This window comes from Ovis canadensis, chromosome 3 (assembly GCF_042477335.2).
Source record: "Ovis canadensis isolate MfBH-ARS-UI-01 breed Bighorn chromosome 3, ARS-UI_OviCan_v2, whole genome shotgun sequence".
Classification (NCBI taxonomy): Eukaryota; Metazoa; Chordata; class Mammalia; order Artiodactyla; family Bovidae; genus Ovis; species Ovis canadensis.
Genome location: NC_091247.1, coordinates 117,149,079 through 117,171,323, shown reverse-complemented (window position 1 = coordinate 117,171,323; position 22,245 = coordinate 117,149,079). Strand labels below are relative to the sequence as shown.

The window sequence follows — 22,245 nt, the reverse complement described above, 5'->3', positions numbered from 1 at the left end:
TTTTTTTTCCCCTCCAGTGTTTGCTGTAATTTGTCAGAGATGGAATCTGGTAGATAAAAGCCTTTGTCCTTCAACCCTTACCCCTCTGCAAGGTAGCTTGTGTTTTCCTTTGTCTTAAGAGTCCAGGGGTTTTTAATTATTGTTGGACTGCAGTCTTAAATTTCTGAATTTTATCCCACAAGATTAGAGACCATTTCAAGCTAGATCTCCAAGATCAAAAGCTAAAAGTCCACAAGTTTTCTTCTTGTTATTGTTCTGGTGCTGTTGTTACTAATCGTCTAGATTTTTAAAATAGAATGATTAAAAAAAAAATGCAGTCAAATTAGTCGTCATTTGTCAGCCAGACTAGGCACTTCAGTTGGTTACAAAGGTGAATTAGATAGGCATAACTTCTGTCTGTTTGGAATTCAGTCTAGTGGGAAAGACGGTTAACCGATAGCAGCAGTAAAATTACTCTTAACATAACTTAAAATAATTGTCCTCATCACTGATTCTAAAGAAGCATTGTGAGGATTGTTTGAGCATGAAAACATCACCTAAAACTTTGGGCATAAAGATGCTACCAGAATACCAAAGCAAACAAGTTTTGAGATTAGAGGGAGGATGAACTTGGGGATAATAGGTAATATTTATCAAGTGTGTGCCAGGCACTTGTTCCAGATTCTCAGAAAAAGTGGTTGAACTGCAGAGAAATAACTGGCTCAGCAGGGTGGTCAAATATTGCTATATGGCTGGAGTAAAAATGAGAAGTTAATGTATACAGATCAGGAAGAAGGGAACAAATAGTTGAGAGGAATTGGACTTTGAAAACATGTAAGCAGTAGAACCCTTTGGCCAAACAAAAATGTATGCTGTTAAACTCAGCCCATTCCAGCCTCCTGCTTCGGCCGCCCCCGCCAGCCCTGCAGCCCTGAGAGGTTCAGCTGGTAACAGGTAAAGGCCCAAAAGCAGTGGAGGGTTCGCACAACTGTAATGGCTTGATTGAGAGTTCCCTTCACACCTTGTCAAAAAGTAAAAAATAAAAACTAGGATGGGAAGGAATGTGTCTGGAACAGAAAACAAATGGACTCTTGGCCAACTGTGTATTAATACTTTAAAGTGATGTAAAGCATCCTTGGAAAGTTATCTTCATTGACCTTCTACGGTTTCTCATTAAATGTTGTCTTACTAGTGAAAAGTGCTACATTGCAACTTTTATTTCATTCAGTTCTGTAGGTGAAAATTTGATTCTTGAATGCTTTGGACAGGTAGAATTCTACCTGAACACAATTCAGAATTATTTTGGTTAACTTTGTTACATTTTTGATCTTGCAGAAATTAGAAATCTTGGGTCTACAATTTCCCATAATGAGTCATTTGTTCTTCCGATTAGTGCTAACTATAAAGGATATTTGCTTCTTTAAATTTCTCTTGAACATATAGTCATTCCCAGGACAGTAAGTCATTGCTTTGATTGCTATCTGATGCCCCTTTTCCTGAAAAGAGCTATTAGGATAAAACAAATGTTTTCATTCTTCAGTTCAGTTGCTCAGTCTTGTCCAACTCTTTGCGACCCCATGGACTGCAGCACACTGGGCTTCCCTGTCCTGAATCACCAACTCCCGGAGTTTACTCAAACTCATGTCCATTGAGTCAGTGATACCATCCAACCATTTTATCCTCTTTTGTCTCCTGCTTTGAATCTTTCCCAGTATCAAGGTCTTTTCAAATGAGTAAGTTCTTCACATCAGGTGGCCAAAGTTTTGGAGTTTCAGCATCAGCATCAGTCCTCCCAGTGAATATTCAGGACTGATCTCTGGGAAGTTATGAGTTTTGAACACATTGTATTATTGGTAGATTGTTTCTTTTACTCACTGCAAAGATTGTCCAGACAGTTGTCACTCTTGGGGCAGGCACTGCACGGGGATCCTCTTTTATATGGCCAGGTTGGGTAATTGCCTCTGCGAAGAAGAAGAAAACTATCCATCAGGAAAACTGTCCTCCCCGCCCCGCCCGCCCCCCCAGTGCAGTTTATCATGGTCCTTGGCTAAACACTGGGCTTCCCACGTGGCTCAGTCGGTAAAGCATCTGGCTGCAACCTGGGAAACCTGGGTTCAATTCCTGGGTTGGGAAGTTCCCCTGGAGAAGGAAATGGCAACCTACTCCAGTAGATTCCTGGAGAATCCTATGGACAGAGGAGCCTGGCGGGCTGCGGTTTACGGGATCGCAAGAGTCAGACACAACTTAGTACTGTCTTCTTTTTGGCTAAATCCTAGGATTGAAGTCCACAAATTAAGAAGATTGATGAGAGAAGTGGAGAGAGGGAAGCGGAAATGGAAGCCTGCTAATATTTGCCAAATTCATTCTAAGTGCCTGTGTTTAGGAACCTTTGTCTTAATCATCTCAGTTAATTCCTGAGACAACTCTGGGAGAAAGTTATTTTTATTTCTGTTTTATAGGTAAGGAAACTACAGCTCAAAGATTAAGTTGCCAAAAACCACAATGTACAGATATCAGAGTCAATGAGACCTAGGTTTGATTTTAACGAAATGTTCTCTCTAGTTAATGTCTGGCCTGTGTGATCACTGCCACCCATAAAACTGTCCATCTTAGAGAAGCTCTCATGACCCACATTTTTGTTCTCAGTCCAGCAAACCTCCATGGTTATTATTGGATAGGAGCCTTTTGGCTGGGGTAAGCATCTTCCAAAAGAAAATAACAAGAGCTATGAGGGAGTTCCTTAAGTGCAATTTGTTTTCACATAAAAGATGTGACATTGATAACATAGTAATTACCGAACACTCATGTACTGGGCACTGTTCTAAGTGTCCTCGAATGAGTCAATCTTCACAATAATCCAATGGGGAAGATACTAATTTTTTAAATTCCCATACCTAGAGGCTTAACACTCTGTTAAGTAACTGACCAGGATCAGCTTAGAAAGTGAAATAATATCCAGACAATTTACATCTCCATAAATAACTTCAGAGTAGTAATGATGAGCGGCTGTACATTTATTTCAGTGAACTTGCCATTGCACTAATCTTTTTTTGGAACTCTGCTTTTGGAAAGGAGTTCTTGACTTTTTCGTGTCATGGACCCTTTGGCAGCCTGGTGGAGCCTACAGGTTCTTTCTCGAAACAGTTTTAAAATAGCTAAAATAAAATTCATACGATTACAAAGTAAGCCAATTAAATTGAAATAATTATTAACATGTTAAAAATACTTGTGATATACAAACATACTTCTCTGTGTATTAGATCAGAGCTAGCAAGGAGTCTGGCATCCCAGGAGGCTCTAGTGGTAAAGAACCCACCTGCCAGGGCAGGAGACGTAAGAGATAGGGGTTTGATCCCTGGGCCGGGAAGATCCCCTGGAGAAGGAAATGGCAACCCACTCCAGTATTCTTGCCTGGAGAATCCCATGAGCAGAGTAACCTGGTGGGCTATAATCCACGGGGTCGCAAGGAGTCGGACACGACTGATGCAACTTAGCGCAGCACAGCAGGGAGTCTAATAATTAATTTTAGTGATGAATACAAACTCTATTTTGAGAGAACTACAACTAGGGTGTGATATGAGATGTCTGACATTTATAAAGACGAAAGTAGTGCTGTCCAGCCATAAGTATTGCTGATGTGACTGGAATGTTAATTCATTAAAAATATTTTCTATAGAAGTTAGTGAAAAAGATGTAACGTTTTTCTAATTCAAATTCATGGACTCCTCTAATGCTATACATTTATTTTGGAAGTTAAGAACTTCCCCCTTTAAAGACATTACTTTTTACTAACACCTCAATTCCGACTAAAAATACATGTTCAAATTCTTTGGCTCCAAGTTAATTTAGGTTGTTTCAGAAATTAAATTTAGCCCCCGCTTACTCTATACTATAGAAAACAGTCTAAGGAATATAGTAGAGGTTCTGATAACAGCTATGGAAGATATCCAAAATAGACATTAGTCCTTGGGATATCTTTCACTGTTAAAAAGCACAGTACTCTTTGAGTTAAATTCTAGAATGTTTTTAATGCAATTACTTATACTACTTCATACTTTAATTGTGCATTCTGTACTATTAAGAGGAAAAAATTGCTACTTCAAAAACAAGCTAAAAGTAAGGCAGTTGTGACTTGCAGTGAAATGGCAGAATTCACCTTGGGAAAAAAAATGTTCTGCAAAGACCTGGATTTTGTCTAGAAGGCAATGATTAAGACCAAGAGACCTACAGATTCTGTGCAATAGAAATAAAAGCAAAAATAAACAAACGGAACCTAATCAAACTTACAAGCTTTTGCACGGCAAAGGGAAACCACAGATAAAATGAAAAGACAACCTATGAATTGGGAGAAAATAGGTGCAAATGGTGTGACCCACAAGGCTTAATTTCTAAAATATACGAATAGCTCATACAGCTCAATAACACATCAACCAATCAAAAAATGGATAGAAGATCTAAATAGACACTCATCAAAGAAGACATGCAAATGGCCAACGGGCACCTGAAGAGATGCTCAACATCGCTCGTTACTGCTGCTGCTGCTGCTGCTGCTGCGAGAGATACATCAAAACTGTAGTGAAGCGCCGCCTCACACTGGTCAGAACGGCTACAAGTGACAAATGCTGGAGAGGGTGTGAAGTAAAGGGAATACATATGGAATATGGTGGCGGTTTAGTCGCTAAGTCGTGTCCGACTCTTGCGACCCCATGGACTGTAGCCCGCCGGGCTCCTCTGTCCATGGGATTCTCCAGGCAAGAAAACGAGTGGGTTGCCATTTCCTTCTCCAGGGGACCTTCCTGACCCAGGAATCGAACCCAGGTCTCCTGCACTGCAGGCAGATTATTTATCAACTAAGCTATGAGGGAAGCCCAATATAAGCCCTATATATATATATATACGGAATATAACTGACCATAAAAAAGAATGAAATAATGCTATTGGCAGCAACATGGATAGAGCTGATAATTATGCTAGGTGAAGTAAGAAAGACAGATGCCATATGCCAGCATATAAATGTGAAATCTAAAATATGACACAGATTTATCTACAAAACAAACAAACATAGAGAACAAACTTGTGGCTGCCAGAGGGTGAGTGGGGGAGGGTGGCTTAGGAGTTTGATTAGCAAATCCAGCTATTTTATACGTATAACTGAATTGGGCTTCCTGGTGGCTCAGCGGTAAAGAATCCACCTGCCAGTGGGAGATGTAGGTTCATAGAAGAACGTGGCAGGTTGCAGACCACGGGGCTGCAAGAGTCAGACATGACGTAGCGGCTGAACAACGGAATCACTGCTGTATGCCGGAAACTAACACAACACTGTAAATCAACTGTACGTCAACAAAGTAAAATTTTATAAGAAGAGACAAGGGAGGCTACGTATTCTGCCCAGTGGAGAAGTAGGAGGTTTCAGTGTTCCCCTGGTTGTCCGAGGGTTGGGGCCCTGGGACTCTGGGGAAGAGGAAAGAAAGATCTTTATAAAGAAAAGTTCAGAGATGAGTAACAGTCCCCAAGGCAGTGATGGCCAAAGGACGCGGTCCTGTACCGTCTGCCTATGGAAGCGGTTGCTTCCACTTCTGTGGTGTAATCGGCTCCTCAGCCATCTGTGTGGAGGTGGGGCCCACGGTGACGAAGAAGAGTCCGTTCAGGACGCTGCAGATCGGGGAGACCCGAGGTGACCGGCAGGGGAGGAGTCGACCCGGGCGAGGCAGTGGAAGCGGGCGAGGGCAGGACTGCAGAGCTGAGCGCCCAGAGCCCATTCTGAGGGAATTTCAGAAACCCTGGGGAGGGACTCGACTTTTCAGAATTACATGGCAGTTCTTGTGTAGAGAAGGAAGAACAGGCTCAGATGGACACAGGACCCTCTTCACTGGTCCCTGGGCTGCCCTCCACTCACCTTCCAGTCCTTTCCCCACAGGCATGCCCAGTGAGCTCCACATTTAAGGCAAGTCTTGTCACCTTCTGCTTAAAACACCTGGATGGCTTCAGCTCATGGGTGGGTCAAGTCAACCTGCAGAGGCCTTCAAGGCCCTGGGCGATCTGCGCTGCCTCCTCCCCCAGCTTCGTTGCATTCACAGGCCAAGCGCCCTGGTCTCTCTCTGTTCTCTCATCCTTTCCACAGGAGCTGGTCTTTTGTTTTCATGACTGAATATCTAACTGTTTCTGAGATTCTCCACATGCCTGGTTCCTTCTCACTCTTCATGCCTAAGCTTAAATACATTGTAGAAAGCCCCTCCCTGAGCATTTTATCTCAAACAAGGGCCCTGCCTACTCAGTGTCAATTACAGCATTATTTCTATTTCCAGCATGGTTCCTATCCTCATGCAGTTATTTCATCTGTACTTTCATTGTCTGAATGCCACAGACAATAAACTCCAAAGGGACAGGGACTGTGTCTGGCTTGTTGTCCTATGAAGTTGAGTGAACACATATTTATTGAATAATTGAGTGAATATGTGCTTTTATTTGTATGAATAAATAAATGTTACTCAGTGTTCATAGAAACATTATGTAATGTGCTGTGCTTACTCAGTTGTGTCCAACTGTTTGCAACCACGTGGACTGTATCCCACCAGGCTCCTCTGCCCATGGAGATTCTCCAGGAAAGAATACTGGCATGGGTTGCCATGCCCTCCTCCAGGGGATCTTCCCAACCCAGGGATCGAACCCAGGTCTTCCACACTGCAGGCAGATTCTTCACCATCTGAGCCACCAGGGAAGCCCAAATATGAATTTGCTTACAAGTTTTACAACTTAGTATTGTTTATATCTCTGAAATCAAGAAAAGTGAGTTTAAACCAAGAGAACTCACTTTTGTACCTTATTATTAAGGACATGCACTCATCTCTCCTCCTGCGAAAACAACAAAATTGCAACTAGCTGAACAACCGTTGACAAGAGGTTATTATTATTATCTGGGTCATGAAGATCTTTTTTGTATAGTTCTTCTGTGTATTCTTGCCACCTCTTCTTAATATCTTCTGCTTCTGTTAGGTCCATGCCATTTCTGTCTCTGTTGTGCCCATCTTTGCATGAAATGTTCCCTTGGTATCTCTAATTTTCTTGAAGAGATCTCTAGTCTTTCCCATTCTGTTGTTTTCCTCTATTTCTTTGCATTGATCACTGAGGAAGGCTATCTTATCTCTCCTTGCTGTCCTTTGGAACTCTGCATTCAAATGGGCATATCTTTCTTTTTCTCCTTTTCCTTTTGCTTTTCTTGTTTTCATAGCTGGTTGTAAGGCCTCCTCAGACAACCATTTTGCCTTTTTGCATTTCTTTTTCTTGGGGATGGTTTTGATCACTGCCTCCTGTACAACGTTATGAACCTTCATCTATAGCTCTTCAGGAGCTCTATCAGATCTAATCCCTTGAATCTATTTGTCACTTCCACTGTTTAGTCATAAGGGATTTGATTTAGGACATATCTGAATGGTCTAGTGGTTTTCCCTACTTTCTTCAATTTAAGTCTGAATTTGGCAATAAGGAGTTCATGATCTGAGCCACAGTCAGCTCCTGGTCTTGTTTTTGCTGACTGTATAGAGTTTCTTCATCTTTGGCTGCAAAGAATATAATCAATCTGATTTCATCACATCTGGTGATGTCCATGTGTAGAGTCTTCTCTTGTGTTGTTGGAAGAGGGTGTTTGCTATGACCAGTGCGTTCTCTTGGCAAAACTCTATTAGCCTTTGCCCTGCTTCATTCCATACTCCAAGGCCAAACTTGCCCATTACTCCAGGTATTTCTTAACTTCCTACTTTTGCATTCTAGTCCCCTATAATGAAAAGGATGTCTTTTTTGGGTGTTAGTTCTAGAAGGTCTTGTAGGTCTTCATAGAACCATTCAACTTCAGCTTTTTCATCATTGGTCAGGGCATAGACTTGGATTACTGTGATATTGAATGGTTTGTCTTGGAAATGAAAAGAGATCATTCTGTCACTTTGAGATTGCATCCAAAGATTGCAATTTGGACTCTTGTTGACTATGATGGCTACTCCATTTCTTCTAAGGGATTCTTTCCCACAGTAGTAGATATTATGGTCATCTGAGTTAAATTCAGCCATTCTAGTCCGCTTTATTTTTCTGATTCCTAAAATGTCGATGTTCACTCCTACCATCTCTTGTTTGACCATTTCCAATATGCCATGATTCATGGACCTAACATTCCATGTTCCTATTTATATTGCTCTTTACAGCATTGGACTTACTTTCATCACCAATCACATCCACAACTGGGTGTTTTTGCTTTGGCTCCGTCTCTTCATTCTTTCTGGAGTTACTTCTCCAGGGATCTCCAGTTGCATATTGGATGCCTACTGACCTTGGGAGTTCATCTTTCAGTGTCCTATCTTTTTGCCTTTTCGTACTGTTCGTAGGGTTCTCAATGGAAGAATACTGAAGTGATTTGCCATTCCCTTCTCCATTGGACCACGTTTTGTCAGAACTCTCCACCATGACCTGTCCATCTTGGGTGGCCTTACATGGTATGGCTCATAGTTTCATTGAGTTAGACAGGGCTGTGGTCCATGTGATCAGATTGGTTAGTTTTCTGTGATTGTGGTTTCCATTCTGTCTGCCCTCTGATTGAGAGGATAAGAGGCTTATGGAAGCTCCCGGATGGGAGAGACTGACTGAGGGGGAAACAAGGGGTCTTGCCCTGATGGGTAGGGCACACTCAGTAAATCTTTAATCCAATTTTCTATTGAAGGGTGGGGCAGTGTTCCCTCCCTGTTATTTGACCTGAGGTCAAACTATGGTGGAGATAATGAAGGTAATGGTGACCTCCTTCAGAAGGTCCCCAAAATACACTGCTACACTCAGTGCCCCTGACCCGGCAGCAGGCCACCGTTAACCCACCCCTCTACCGGAGACTCTGGACACGCACGGGCAAGTCTGGGTCAGTCTCTTGTGGGGTCACTGCTCCTTTCTCCTGGGTCCTGGTGCACAAGGTTCTGTTTGTGCCCTCCAAGAGTCAGTTTCCCCAGTCCTGTGTAAGTTCTGGCAGCTCTATGGTGGGGTTAATGGTGACCTCCTCCAAGGGGGCTTATGCCATACCCAGGCCTGCTGCACCCAGAGCCCCTGCCCCTGTGGCAGTCCACTGCTGACCTGTACCTCCTCAGGGGACACCCAAAAACATCTGCATAGCAAATCACAAACAGAGAGACAACCTATGGAATAGGAGAAAATAATTGCAAATGATGGACCTGACAATGGATTAATTTCAAAAATAAAGAAACAGTTCATACAACTCAGTATAAAAACAAACAAACCAAAACAAACAACCCAATTAAAAAATGGGCAGAAGATCTAAATAAACATTTCTCTAAAGAAGACATACAGATGGCCAAATGGCACATGAAGATACTCAACATCACATGCAAATATGCTCAACACGTTTGTATCCGAGAAATGAAAACCAAAACTACAATGAACTGTCACTTCACACCAGTCAGAATGGCCATCCTGAAATGTCTACCCGTAATAAAGATTGGAGAGGCTGTAGAGAAAATGTAACCCTCCTACACTGTTGATGAGAATGTAAGTTGGTACAGCCACTATGGAGAACAGTAAGGAGACTCGTTTTAAAAACTAAAAGTAGAGTTGCCATTTGATCCTGCAATCCCACTCCAGGGCATATAACCCAAGAAAATTCTAATTCAAAAAGACGCATGCACCCTAATGTTCATAGCATTACTATCTACAATAACCAAGACATGGAAACAACCCATAGATTATTACTTGGTCATAAAAAAAGAATGAAATAATGCTATTTGCAGCAACAGGGATGGACCTGGAGGTTATCACACTAAGCAAAGTACGCCGGACAAAGGCAAACGTCATATGATATCACTTATATGTGGAATAAAAAGAATGGTACCTATTTATAGACTCAAAGATATAGAAAATAAACTTATAGCCACCAAAGGGAAAGGAATGGGGAAGGGATAAATTAAGAGTTTGGGACTGACACATAGAGACTACTACATATAAAATATAAAGTAGATATTACATAGATATAATACATATAATAATACATCAGTTCAGTTCAGTTCAGTCGCTCAGTCGTGTCTGACTCTTTGCGACCCCATGAATCGCAGCATGCATATATATAAAACAGATAATCAGCTAAGACCTATGGTACAGCACAGGGGACTATACTCAATATTCTTTATATCTCTCTCTCTGTAAGAGGAAAGAATTTGAAAAAGAAAATCTACATATACATAAAACTGAATGTGCTGTACACCTGAAACTAATGATAATGTAAATCAACTAGACTTCAGTAAAAATAAATAAGTAAAAGAAAACACAGGGAACTATCTCAGTTCTTCAATAGGGTGAGCTGTTCCTAACAAGAAAACAGACTCGAGCCAGACCTCCCAAGTCACAGTCCAACTGTGACATTCACTAACTGTGCAGGCCAGTCACTGTGTCAGGGCCTCAGCTGTCTTCTCTGCAAAACAGGGGGTAAGAGTAGAACCTATATCACAGACTCTTTACGAAGATTAAATACCTTTAATATAGGTGAAGCACTTAAAACAGTGCTTAGCACACAGTGAGCTTTATACAATTATTACCTCATCGTTTTAATTACCGTAATCCATGAAAAACTTCAATGCCATGGAAAATGTCCATACATACTTGTAAGTAAAAACTAGAAAAGCATGTACTTCCTTTATGATCTCTGCTTTCTAAGTTTGCATATGATGCAAAAGAACACACACATACATTTAAAGGAAGTTGGGGGAGATGTCATATGTCTTCCCAGTTTTCAAATGGAGAAGAATTATGCCTTTCAAAAACGAAACTGTCAAAAGTAAGTGAATACGTTATACAGATTGAGGAGTTCAATTCAGAGTGGGTTTTTTTGTTTGTTTTGAGAACTTTATAATTAATATAGTAGCACATTAGAGAACATCTTCCCATCTTGTGGTATTATTACCATATCCAATTAATCTATGTCCCTGAAAACATCTGAGGCTTGCTACCCTTGTACATATGTGTTTCTGTGTGTGCACTTACCTAGTGTTTATAAAGGTGCTATACACACACCCACAAGCAGATACACAAAGAAAACTGGACAGAGGAATTAATGGGCAACATTCAGTTTCTCTTTTACACTTTATTATATTATCCAGATCTATTTTCCGTATCTATTTAATGAAGATAAATACTTCTAAAATAGTTCTTTTTTCCAAAAAGTAATAAATTTCAGCACTTACGGTGGTCCGTAGTTGCATATAAAATGTGCTCCATTGAGAAGACCTTGGAAGCCAGAAACTCGAGGACAAAACTGTACCGCACAGCCAACTTTGTAACTATCTGCCCAGACAACCTGAAAGAAAATGCGGACTGATATGAAGAGGAGAGACAATAAAATGAACACGTAAGTATGATTAGGCCTTCATAAATACAGGGAGGAGAAGGCAATGGCACCCCACTCCAGTACTCTTGCCTGGCTAATCCCATGGACGGAAGAGCCTGGTAGGCTGCAGTCCATGGGGTTGCTCAGAGTCGGACATAACTGAGCGACTTCACTTTCACTTTTCACTTTCATGCATTGGAGAAGGAACTAGCAACCCACTCCAGTGTTCTTGCCTGGAGAATCCCAAGGACGGGGGAACCTGGTGGGCTGCTGTCTCAGGAGTCGCACAGAGTCGGACACGACTGGAGCGACTTAGCAGCAGCAGCAGCAAACACAGGGAGGCCTGGCGTGCTGCGGTTCATGGGGTCGCAAAGAGTTGGACACGACTGAGCGACTGAACTGAACTGAAACATGGTGAGGTACATGAACTCTAGTGAGATACAGCAGTTCCTACCAGGGAAGTGGTAAGCAGTCAGAATTTGGTTGGAAACAAATCATGCGTGTGTGAGTGCATGTACCCGTGTGTGAAATAAACATAGAAACAGTAGGACATTCTGACAGCTAGTGCAATGAGGAATAAAGCTGGAGAACAGGATAGAGCGTGGCTGCCGGGGAGGAAGGGCTTCCGCTGCAGGGAAGCTGTCTCTGGAGTGTGGAGGAGGCCTTTGAGCTGCGGCCGGAGTGGGGAAGAGGCAGCACAGGAGAACTAAAGGCTGGAGGAGGAGTGGACGGTGCAGCGGGGGCCCTGGGGGCAGAGGCCTTGGGACCAAGAATGCGGGCACGCAAGGGCGGTGGGATGAAGGCTGGGGCGAGCGGCAGGCTGGGAGGTCAGAGACAGGGGCAGCGCCCGGGGAGTCTTGCAGTGGAGGGAGGGACAGCCCTTTACCAAGTCTCAGAAAGGCCCGCTGGCTGTCACATACTAAAGGGACTGAGAAGATCAAGGGTGAAAAGAGCAGGGGGGGTTGGGAGGCTGCTTCACTGGCCCTGGAGAGAGCAGATGGTGACTCCCACTTGGCTGCCGGTAGTGGGGTTTCCTGGAATTAACCAGGTTCACCAGGTGGGGCTTACTGCCAATGCCAGGAGACGGTTGGATCCCTGGGTCAGAAAGATCCCCTGGATGAGGGCACAACAGGCAACCCATTCCAGTATTCTTGCCAGGAAAATCCCCATAGACAGAGAAGCCTGGCAGTCCACAGGGCTGCAAAGAGTCAGACACGACTGATGCTTGCTTAGCACAACACACCACACATGCTTCATCTTCTCGGTAAAGCTGAAAGAATTTGCTTTTGCACTGAGAGTGGGGTAAGAGGGGAGGACAAAAATGAAGTTAATGTTTGGGTCTAAACAACATTTACCAAGAGGAGGAAAATTAACAAAGAAGGAGGCAGGTAGGAACAGGGACAAGGGGTTGTGTTCAGCTCCCGTTGCTCCTGAGATGCCCATCAGATGGCCAGGGGTATACATGTAAGTGAGAGCATGCGAGAAAGAAAGAAGGAAAAGCAGTGACCTAGGAGGGAGACCAAGAACAGGGCCAGCCGCCGGGAGCAGGACCGTGCCGTCCCACTGGACCCCATCATCAGAAGGGCCCTGTGCTTGGTGTAATTCGGTGCTGTCACACATTAAAGCATTTTTAGCGGCACTTTCCCCCTGATTTTTGAGAAAGGGCATCCACATTTTCATTTTGCATTCTGCCACAAAAGTATACAGCTTATCCTGACAGTTTGCTGTAGTAGAAACCTAAAGAAGAAAGTATCTGAAGTATTTAAAAAATCTAGTAACTGGAGATAAGCTAGCAATTAAACGCACTCCTTTTCACAGTGACACCAAATTGCATTTGGAATTATTTTTACATATATATGTTTCACTCTGTTTGCCACACAACAGGCCAATGAATCCAAGAATAAAGGGTTGAGGCAAGGAAGAGACTTTAACGGGGGAGCCAGCTGAGAGCAGATGGCAGGCTAGCCCCTCGAAAGAGCTATCTTGTCACGGCCTGGTCGCCAGGGTCTTTTATGGATCAGAGATATAGAGCAGGTGAGGAAACAAAGTAAAAAGAGGATTCAGTTCTTGCAAACGTCCCCTAGGATGGCGCGCCTCAGGCAGGGCAACGTGCTAGTTTCCCTTCCTTGTGGTCTAGCAGTCCAAGGGGTCACAGAGAGTCAGACAGGAGTGAGCAGCAACAGCCCTTCCCGGGCTGCCGGCTTAGGCGATCTCCCTGAGGCAGGCCAGCGTGTGTGTTTCTAATAACTAAAACAGGGCGAGACTCACAGAAGCAGGCCCAGTGTAAACATAAAACTCGCCTTCTGGGTTACAACTCCCGCCTTTCACTGTGCATCCCGCAGTCCTGGGGGAGGAAGGGGGCCGTTTTGCTTGTCAGATGGATCTTCCTGGGAGTGCCCCCCATCTGACAAGCAAAACGGCCCCCTTTGGTGCTGGGGTTTTTTAAATGATGAGACCTGTCTTCCTCTGCTCCTCTCGGAAAAGTGCCTACTTTATGCCTGTACGCTTAGAAATACTGAACTTCAAACGTAAGAGGGCATCTCAAGTTAGGAAATTTAGTGCTTTGCTATGCATGGGAAGATGAAGAGTCGGGCTCATTAAATCCTATTTTGTACATCTTAGCTACCTGGGGCCTGTCATGCTGCTTTCTCAGTGTATCCTCCAGGTTCACCACAGGGAGTAGTTGGAGTGGCTGCCGTCTCAGGACTGCCAGGAGGCAGGCGTTCCCCTTTCCCAGGGCTCCCTGGCTCCCATGAAAGGGCTGCAATCGCTGACTCCGTCTCTCAGGTCTTCCCCTATCGGTCATGAGTGACCATTATCTGGGAAACATGTCATGATCAACTTTGTCCCGTGGCATTGGGCGGCTCATCCCAGTGCAGTCAAAATATTCTTCATATGTCACTCCAGGTGTTAAGTTTTGAACCAGGCCCCATCAATAATTAAAATTCTCTGGGTTGTGTCTAACTATAATCCAGGAGATATTTTCTCCTGTTGCTTCTTTCCATATCTAGTTTCACCCTATTACCATTATTTCTTCCAAAGTGCTTAGTCATCGAAGTTTTGTTGGAGGCCTGCTTTACACACTGGTTAATGTAAGAGACACAATCTTACAGACTAGACAGGATATAAGGCAGACGACATAGGGCAGCCCAGAGTCACAAAGCAGGATTGGAAAACAGAGAACAGATTTAACCAATGATTAGTATAGCTAGTTATAATCTAGTTATAATAACCACCATAACTGATTTATTGAGCTGTCTGCAGTTTCGTTGTACTGGCCATGCACACCTAGGCACAGTTTAATCTTTGAGACAAGTATATGTTACCGGCAGGATCAACCAGGCAGAGAGAAAAAGTAAATGTTCCAAAAGGCATAATCTACCAAACTATTTATTGCAAGTCATGATTAATTGAAGGAGAAGTTTTTTTCTTACACCTGGAAAACACATTTAAACCAGTAATCCTTTGAGATAGAGACCATAAAAATTACAACCAGATTACCAGTTTACTCAGTTCTAGGTAACTAATCCCTTTTGTTAACAGCTTTATGAAGTCATTCGGTTTCTCATTAGAATACTTCAATTTATTTATTTTTTATTCAGTTCAGTATTATTTTCTGAAAGTCAGAAACTTGTATTTATCTGAAAGTCCTTTTCATAAATTTTCTTGAAGAGGAGGCATTTTTACAAAGGCATCAGAGTGAAACCATAACTGTGTATAGTAACAAAAGACTTAAAAGAAGGTTAAGTTTAAATCCGATTACTGCTGTGACATAGAGCACCTTCATAACTACAATTATGGCTCATGACATTCTATCAGGACATATCAAATTCTGAGGAATTCCATATACTCTCTAGAATATCTGTACCATTTACCATATAATATAACTTAGAGCTTATTATTTGATAACACTTCCCTTCAAGTTGAAGATACCATATGAACCTATTAGTTTAATATCTCCCTATGGATCCCTAAGAGACCCCTTTAGCTGGAGTTCAGCTAACTTTATTATAACTTTATTATCAAATTTATTATAATTTGATTTGGGAAGCCTTGTTAAAATATAACTGGACCATGGGTCGCTGTGAAACTGAACCAAAGCAACAATAAAATATTTTGAAGGCAAATACAGATTAAATAAGCTTAAACTCTGTTGTCAAAAGGCAGTTTAGCACTGTCAGAAAACTTGTCTAAGAGAGAGAAGCCAATTTATATTTTATATTCGATTATAGTTTCATTTACTCAAACTTGTTTTAAACCATAGTCAATCCTGACTGACCATGTACAAAACCCTTTCATCACTTATTTTTAAGTTGTAGATATCTAGAGAGGTCCTGAAACGTATAGTTCTGTTTCTTTACATTTAATTGGGCCCCCACCCACATGTACCACTTAGCTTGCTGTTGTGTTACAAAGAGTAAGAGTGTATACTGAGGTTCAAGGTCTAGTGGGAACTGATGAGTCCACCATCCTGGACCTATTTGCTTATATGTAGACTATGTAATGTCCTTGGGTTATGTGATTCTTTCAAAGATTGTGCCCTGTCCCCTTTCCTTCTGTGTCATTTCTCCCCTCAGATTTTATTCACATATTTTTATGGGAAACAGAAGGGTGAAGATCTACCTTCTGTAATTGCTTCAAGCCTGAGTACGGTGTCCCTGCCTGTCAGGGAGCAAAAATCTCAGGATACCTGGTCTAGGGGTGCCAGGGGCAGGACAGCTCCTTTGTTATAATCTGTATGGGTGGGAATCCTCAAATAGTCATCATTTTAATGTGGAACTGCTAGAATTATTTCTATAGCCTTCCTGTGAATCTCCTTGATAAGGAAGCCCTTTGTGTACATCATCAGAGTACAAAAGTATCTTAATAACATAAGACTTAAAAGTCATGGTTAAACATTTGATCAATTGACAATGGGGCTTGGATAATACTTATTTGTTAACCAGGCTTCAATAATACATGAACCAAGACGATCCAGATGTACAAGCTGAATTTAGAAAAGGCAGAGGGACCAGGGATCAAGTTGCCAACATCTGCTGGATCATAGAAAAAGCAAGGCAATTCCAGAAAAAACATCTACTTCTGCTTCATTGACTATGTTAAAACCTTTAACTGTGTGCATCACAACAAACTGTGGAAAATTATTAAAGAAATGGGAATATCAGACCACCTTATTTGCCTCCTGAGAAACCTGCACGCAGTCAAGAAGCAGCAGTTAGGACCACACGTGGAGCAACGGGCTGGTTCAAAACTGCGAAAGGAGCATGTTGAGGCTGTGTACTGCCACCCTGCTAATTTAACTTATAAGCAGAGTACATCATGTGAAATGCAGGGCTGGAGGAAGCACAAGCTGGAAATGAGATTGCAAGAGAAACGTCAACAACCTTAGATATGCAGGTGACACCACCCTTATGGCAGAAAGTGAAGAAGAACTAAAAAGCCTCTTGATAAAAGTGAAAGAGGAGAGTGAAAAAGTTGGCTTAAAGCTCAACATTCAGAAAACTAAGATCAAGGCATCCAGTCCCATCACTTCATGGAAAACAGAGGGGAAAAAGTGGAAACTTGATGAATTTCATTTTCTTGGGCTCCAAAATCACTGCAGATGGTGACTGCAGCTGCACAATTAAAATACGCTTTCTTCTTGGAAGAAAAGCTGTGACAAACCTAAATTGCATATTAAAAAGCAGAGACATCACTTTGCCAACAAAGATCCATATAGTGAAAGCTATGATTTTTCCAGTAGTCATGTATGGATGTGGGAGTTGGACCATAAAGAAGGCGGAGCACTGAAGAATTGATTCTTTCAGAATGTCATGCTGGAGAAGACTCTTGAGAGTCCCTTGGACTGCAAGGAGATCCAACCAGTCCATCCTAAAGAAAATCAGTCCTGAATATTCATTGGAAGGACTGATGTTGAAGCTGAAGCTCCACTACTTTGGCCACCTGACGTAAACAGCCAACTCATTGGAAAAGACCCTGATGCTGGGAAAGATTGAGGGCAGGTGAAGGGGACGACAGAGGATGAGATGGTTGGATGGCATCACTGATCTAATGGACATGAGTTTTAGCAAGCTCTGGGAGATAGTGAAGGACAGGGAAGCCTGGCATGCTGCCGTTCCTGGGATCACAAAAGGCCTACTGAAAACACATATCTTAGTTTTCTTAAAGTTTTTTCCACACTGAGGTATATTTGGCTGACAAATCTCTAACAGATATATTTTATTTATGTTAAACCTAGGCACAATGAAAGTATTATACTTAACATTGTATTTAACATGTTGACGACTCAAGACATCTCTATATTATTATTATTAGATCAGCAAACTTAAACATTAATACTAGGTACTAATTTAATAGTAAATATTTCCCAGTTCACGTGAACCTGTAACTCAAATTAACCGTGGCAATGTGACTAAAAAAAAACAAAAACAAAGACACATACAGGCATATACATACAGTGAGGCCTCAGTTCTTATTTCAATCCTGAGTCAGGTACAGTAATATAAAGCCCATTAGTTTATAACAAGGTTGGATTAAAATTGGGGTTCTCACAGAGGAACCAAGTCAGGCTCACTTGGATAGATGGCTAAATATTAATATCTGTAGGAAAAGCAACTTTTAATTACCTTGGACAAGCCAACTTCTAAATTATTTTACCCTTTCTAAAATTTCCATTAAAAAGACAGTAGAAATAAGGTTTCTGAGAAGACCTGAGAGGACATTTGCCTCTCAAAGATATAGGCAAATTCTTTCTAGGGTTATTTTGTTTCCCCTTTGTTTAACATTTATAGACTTCATAAGATGAAGCTTCTGTGGTGGCTCAGATGGTGAAGAATCTGCCTGCAGAGTTTGGTCCCTGGGTCAGGAAGGTCCCCTGGAGAAGGGCACGGCAACCCACTGCAGTGTTCTTGCCTGGAAAACCGCATGGGCAGAGGAGCCTGGCAGACCACAGTCCATGGGGTTGCAAAGAGTTAGACACGACTTAGTGAGTAACCCTTCCTTCATGAGATAAACAGGAAAGGTTTGGGGAGTGGTGAAAGGATTTTTGGAATCACTCTTCTGGTCTGTTAAGACTACATTTGTAAACCAAAGACAGTTTTGTTTTTCCATCCTTTCCCCAAAGAATTGGGTGGCCTTCCTAAGCAGGGCTGACACATCTATCTACCCATGTTGGAAAGCTTCCCCCCTCCCTCTAGCCTGAGGGAGAAGGCCTCTCTGGAAGGCTCAGAGGCAACACCCAGGCTCCAGCAAAGCAATCTGGACAAAGAGTAAAGGGGAGCAAGAGGCAAGGGGAGCAAGAGGCCAGGGAACAGGAGACAGGGGGAAGACAGACTGAGGGGTCCGCCCTGTGATCCAAGCAGCCAGGGAGGAGAGGCAAGGAGCGCTCCCTCCTGCCGAGATGGCACGGGGGGCTGTGGACCTTTGGGACACGCAGGGAGTAAGCGCTGCTGCCCTGCGGCTCGTGTGGTGGCCTGCCTTCAGGGACGGGGGCTCTGGCAGCAGCAGTCTTGGGAGGCACAGTGCGCAGCTTAAGTTCTCTGGGAAGAGGTTGCCATTCGCCCCACTATAGAGCCGCTGAGCAGGCAACCCACAGACTGGAGAACAATTGCACCAAAGAAGTTCTCATAGCGTTGCGAAAGTTCTAGGGCCCACAACAGACTCCCCAATCTGGGGATCCTGCAAAGGGACTGAGAATCCCCAGGGAATCTGACTTTGAAGGCCAGTGGGATTTGATTCCAGAACTTCCACAGGACTGGGGAAACAGAGACTCTTGGAGGGCACAAACAAAACCTTGTGTGCACCAGGACCCAGGAGAAAGGAGCAGGGACCCCACAAGACTGAGTCAGACCTGCCTGTGAGTGTCCAGGAGTCTCCAGCGGGGTCATGGGTTGATCTAGTCTCAGGGTCAGGGACATTAACTGCAGCAGTCGTGGAAGGCATGGCATGCTGGCATAAGCCCTTTTGGAGGAGGTCACCATTACCCCTACCATACTTTTGCCTCAGGCCAAACTACAGGGAGCAAACACAGTCCCACCCATCAGCACAAAAACTGGATTAAAGATTTACTGAGCATGACCTTGCCCACCAGAGCAAGATCCAGTTTTCCCCATAGCCAGTATCCTCAAGAGGATAAGTACAAGCCTCTTATCCTCTTACCATCAGAGGGCAGATAGAACGAAAACCACAATCACAGAAAATTAACCAAACTGATCACACAGACCGCAGCCTTGTCTAACTCAATGAAACTATGAGCCATGCCATGTAGGGCCACCCAAGACGGACAGGTCATGGTGGAGACTTCTGCAAAATGTGGTCAGCTAGATAACGGAACGGCAAACCATTTCGGAATTCTTGCCTTGAGAACCCCATGAACAGTAGGAAAAGTCAAAAAGATATAACATTGAAAGATGAACTCCCGGGCTGGGAGGTGCTAAATATGCTACTGGAGAAGAATACAGAAATAACTCAAGAAAGAATGAAGAGATGGAGCCAAAGCAAAAACAATGCCCAGTTGTGGTTGTGACTGGTGATGGAAGTAAAGTAAAGTCAGATGCTGCAAAGAACAATATTGCATAGAAACCTGGGATGTTAGGTCCATGAATCAGGGTAAATTGGAAGTGGTCAAACAGGAGATGGCAAGAGTGAGCATCAACGTTTTAGCAATCAGTGAACTAAAATGGATGCAAATGGGCAAATTTAATTCAGATGACCATTATATCAACTACTGTGGGTAAGAATCCCTTAGAAGAAATGGGTTAGCTCTCAAAATCAAAAAAGAGTCCGAAATGGGTGCAATCTCAAAAACAACAGAATGATCTCAGTTCATTTCCAAGGCAAAGCATTCACCATCAGAGTAATCCAAGTCTATGCCCCAACCTCTAACCCCAAAGAAGCTAAAGCTGAATGGTTCTAAGAAAACTTTAGATAGACCAAGATAATCACAATGGTGTGATCACTCACCTAGAGCCAGACATCCTGGAATGTGAAGACAAGTGGGCCTTAGAAAGCATTACTACAAACAAAGCTAGTGGAGGTGATGTAATTCCTGTTGAGCTATTTCAAGTCCTGAAAGATGATCCTGTGAAAGTGCTGCACTCAATATGCCAGCAAATTTGGAAAACTCAGCAGGGGCCACAGGACTGGAAAAGGTCAGTTTTCATTCCAATCCCAAAGAAAGGCAATGCCAAAGAATGCTCAAACTACCACATAATTGCACTCATCTCACATGCTAGTAAAGTAATGCTCAAATTTCTCCAAGCCAGGCTTCAGCAATACAAGAACCATGAACTTCCAGATGTTCAAGCTGGTTTCAGAAAAGGCAGAGGAACCAGAGATCAAATTGCCAACATCTGCTGGGTCATGGAAAAAGCAAGAGAGTTCCAGAAAAATCTATTTCTGCTTTATTGACTATGCCAAGGCCTTTGACTGTGTGGATCACAATAAACTGTGGAAAATTCTGAAAGAGATGGGAATACCAGACCACCTAACCTGCCTCTTGAGAAATCTGTATGCAGGTCAGGAAGTAACAGTTAGAACTGGACATGGAACAACAGACTGGTTCCAAATAGGAAAAGGAGTATGTCAAGACTGTATATTGTCACCCTGATTATTTAACTTATACACAGAGTACATCGTGAGAAACGCTGGGCTGGAAGAAGCACAAGCTGGGATCAAGATTGCCAGGAGAAATATCAGTAACCTCAGATATGCAGATGACACCACCCTTATGGCAGAAAGTGAAGAGGAACTAAAAAGCCTCTTGATGAAAGTGAAAGAGGAGAGTGAAAAAGTTGGCTTAAAATTCAACATTCAGAAAATGAAGATCATAGCATCTGGTCCCATCACTTCATGGGAAATAGATGGGGAAACAGTGGAAACAGTGTCAGGCTGTTTCCTGACTGAGCCCTGATTTTTGCGGGCTCCAAAATCACTGCAGATGGTGACTGCAGCCATGAAATTAAAAGACACTTACTCCTTGGAAGAAAAGTTATAACCAACGTAGATAGCATATTCAAAAGCAGAGACATTACTTTGCTGACTAAGGTCCGTCTAGTCAAGGCTATGGTTTCTCCAGTGGTCATGTATGGATGTGAGATTTGGACTGTGAAGAAAGCTGAGTGCTGAAGAATTGATGCTTTTGAACTGTGTGTTGGAGAAGATTCTTGAGAGTCCCTTGGACTGCAAGGAGATCCAACCAGTCCATTCTAAAGGAGATCAGCCCTGGGATTTCCATGGAAGGAATGATGCTAAAGCTGAAACTCCAGTACTTTGGCCACCTCATGCAAGAGTTGACTCATTGGAAAAGACTCTGATGCTGGGAGGGATTGGGGGCAGGAGGAGAAGGGGACGACTGAGGATGAGATGGCTGGATGGCATCACTGACTCGATGGATGTGAGTCTGAGTGAACTCCGGGAGTTGGTGATGGACAGGGAGGCCTGGCGTGCTGCGATTCATGGGGTTACAAATAGTTAGACACGACTGAGCAACTGAACTGAAGAAAACCTATGAGAACTTCTAGAACTAACACCAAAAAAGAATGTCCTTTTCATCCTAGGGGACTGGAATGCAAAAGTAGGAAATCAAGAGATTTCTGGAGTAACAGCCAAGTTTGGCCTTGGAGTATAAGATGAAGCAGGGCAAAGGCTAACAGAGTTTTGCCAAGAGAACACACTGGTCATAGCAAACACACTCTTCCAACAATGTGAGACATGACTGTACACATTGACATCACCAGATGGTCAATACTGAAATCAGATTGATTATATTCTTTGCAGCCAAAGATGGAGAAGCTCTATAAAGTCATTAAAAAAAAAGACTGGAAGCTGACTGTGGCTCAGATCATAACTCCTTTTTGAAAATTCAGACTTCAATTGAAGAAAGGGAAAACAACTAGGATATTCAA

General features: G+C 42.9%; 1 protein-coding gene across 4 annotated transcripts in view; it reads right to left on the bottom strand.

The window, feature by feature from the left end:
• Nucleotides 1-22,245, bottom strand: part of GLIPR1 (GLI pathogenesis related 1) — a 57,169-nt gene that overhangs the window by 1,674 nt on the left and 33,250 nt on the right. For all 4 annotated transcript variants that reach the window (XM_069584033.1, XM_069584031.1, XM_069584032.1 and 1 more), the window contains 2 exons: nucleotides 11,199-11,311; nucleotides 1,855-1,940 (listed from right to left, as the gene is read on the bottom strand). In XM_069584033.1, coding sequence (XP_069440134.1) covers nucleotides 1,855-1,940; nucleotides 11,199-11,311 — 199 coding nt within the window. The remainder of the gene's footprint in view (nucleotides 1-1,854; nucleotides 1,941-11,198; nucleotides 11,312-22,245) is intronic.